Source organism: Charadrius vociferus, unplaced genomic scaffold, assembly GCF_000708025.1.
Source record: "Charadrius vociferus isolate BGI_N301 unplaced genomic scaffold, ASM70802v2 scaffold27, whole genome shotgun sequence".
Classification (NCBI taxonomy): Eukaryota; Metazoa; Chordata; class Aves; order Charadriiformes; family Charadriidae; genus Charadrius; species Charadrius vociferus.
Window position 1 is genome coordinate 1,345,948 of NW_009649173.1, and position 2,181 is coordinate 1,348,128.

The window sequence follows — 2,181 nt, forward strand, 5'->3', positions numbered from 1 at the left end:
CATCCGCTGCCGAGAGAGATGCTGGCGGGGACCAGGATGCCCGGGGAGGCCGGACCGTGGGTGCAGGGGGATGCTGGGCTCTGGGTGCTCTCCCTTCTCCCATACCTGGCTATTTTTTCCCGGGGATGCTCTGCGGAGAAGCCCGTGCAGCTGCCGAGCTGTGCCGATGCGTGGCTGGATTTGAGCCCTGCCAGTGCATGGATGGATTTTGTGCCCCAGTGTGCGGCACCCCCAACCCTTCCCTGCCCCTCCGCCTGTGGCTGCAGCCTGCACCGGGCTGCGGGATGGGGAATGTGGGGGGCCCTGGGGTTCAGCCACCCCACCAAAGCCATGCTGCTGGGTGCTGCCCTGTGCCTGCGTGTGCTGGAGGGTCTGGGGTCACGGCCGGCCGTGGGGGAATGTCCCCTTGTGCCACTGATTCTTTGGTCAGAGAAGGGAGCCAAGTGCTTTCAGAAGGTCTCGTGTGACTATGGCTTGTGCCCCATCAGCTGCTGTGCCTCAGTTTCCCCATCATGCACATCCCTACCATTAGCCGGCACTCTGGGGCCACTGCTGCAGGGGGGTGGTGGGGGGGAGGGGGTGGTCTTGCTCCCCAAATCAGAGGTGCCCATCCACGTGAGCTGTTCCCAGGGCTCTATACACAGCCATGTGGATGCCCAAAAAATCCCTCCTGGCCTCGCTCAGGGCTGCGGACGGGCAAGAGGACAGACTTCCTCCCACCCCTCCCAAAATAGCTGCCGGTTGCTATTCGCTGCTCCCCACCCCAAGCAGTGCTACCATCCAAATTACAGTCAAATCTGGCTGGGTGTTCAGTTTTGCATGTGCCTACGGGCACGGCGCGGGTACAAGAGGGCAGTGCCCCGCGCTGGGCTGCCCTGGAACCCTGCAGGTAGGTGCAGCCTTTGCCTTACGAAAACAACCCCAAAACCTCCTGGAACCACGGGCTGCTCCGCCATGGGGGGTTGGAAACCTCGGAGTGTGGTGGCACGCTGTCCCCAACTTGGGGGACCCCTCTTTAGAGGGATGCAGAGCTCAGAAGGGGGGGAGGGGGGTCCAGGGCAGGATGTGGCCATGGGATACAGCACCAAAGTCCCTATTTTCAGCCCCGCAGAGCCCCCGGCTGTCACCATGGATGAGTGGGACCTGCCACAGTGGAAGAAGGAGGTGGAAAGCCTGAAGTACCAGCTGGCCTACAAGCGGGAGATGTCCTCCAACGATACCCGAGTGAGTGGGTGCCCTCCTTCCCCTCCCCTCCCACCCCTCTCTGCGCCCCCAGCCCAGCCCAGCAGCGGGACGTGGCTTTGCGCAGCCGGGAGCAGAGCCCAGCTCTTCTCCGTCCCACAGCACCAACATCCCCCTTCCAAATCACCTGGGGGCTCACAAAACAAAGCAGGTTTAGAGATTTTTAGCGCACTTACAGTTCGTTGAGCCCTCCGAGCCCCAGCGGCAGAAACCACGTCAGCCCCAGTGCCGGTGCCCACAAAGCCCCCATGTTCCTTTCCTCACCCCCCCGCCCCCGTGCCAGCTCCTTTCCAGCTGCCCAAGCTCCGGTGGTGGCCGGGATGTGGCAGCGTCCCTGGGACCTTCTGACACCCGGGTGCCCCTTGGGAGCACCCAGTGTTGCGTGCTCAGCTGGGCAAGTGTGCAGACCCCCACTTTGAAGAGCTTAAAAATCTTAAACCTTCAAACCAAAGTCATGGAAAGGCGTTTCCTCTCCCTGGTTTGTGTCTTACTGCTCTTCGCCATGGAGGGGCTTGGGACATCCCACCAGTTAACCCAGTGCTTGGGACATCCCACCAGTTAACCCAGCCCGCGTCCCCCTCACTCGCTGGCCTCTTAGAATGGGGGGGGACAGAAAAAGAGCAACTTTAGCAAATAAGTTTTAAAACACACCCCAAAGGCTGTCCCCATGCAAAGAGCACACGGGCAGCCACAGGAGTGGGGGACGAAAGCCTTTTATTAAAATTGTCTTGTGCTTAATTCCCCCATCCGCAAACCGGGGAGGGGGGAAGCGGGGGGGGTGTCATGCGCTGGTGCGGCTCACGCACGCTGCCACCAGCCCGGGGTGCCCCCCGAGTGCCATGCCCCCCAGCGCAGGGTGCACCCCGGCAGCACCCCAGCATCACTCCCCGCCAGCGCAGGAGTTATCCCGCACACTGCAGCTCCCCCCACCCCCCGGCC

General features: G+C 62.3%; 1 protein-coding gene across 1 annotated transcript in view; it reads left to right on the plus strand.

The window, feature by feature from the left end:
* Nucleotides 1-1,128: 1,128 nt before the first annotated feature.
* The window catches only part of GNG13 (guanine nucleotide binding protein (G protein), gamma 13), a 1,363-nt gene continuing 310 nt past the window's right edge, over nucleotides 1,129-2,181 (plus strand). The window contains 2 exon segments of the mRNA XM_009888539.1: nucleotides 1,129-1,211; nucleotides 1,213-1,224. Coding sequence (XP_009886841.1) covers nucleotides 1,129-1,211; nucleotides 1,213-1,224 — 95 coding nt within the window.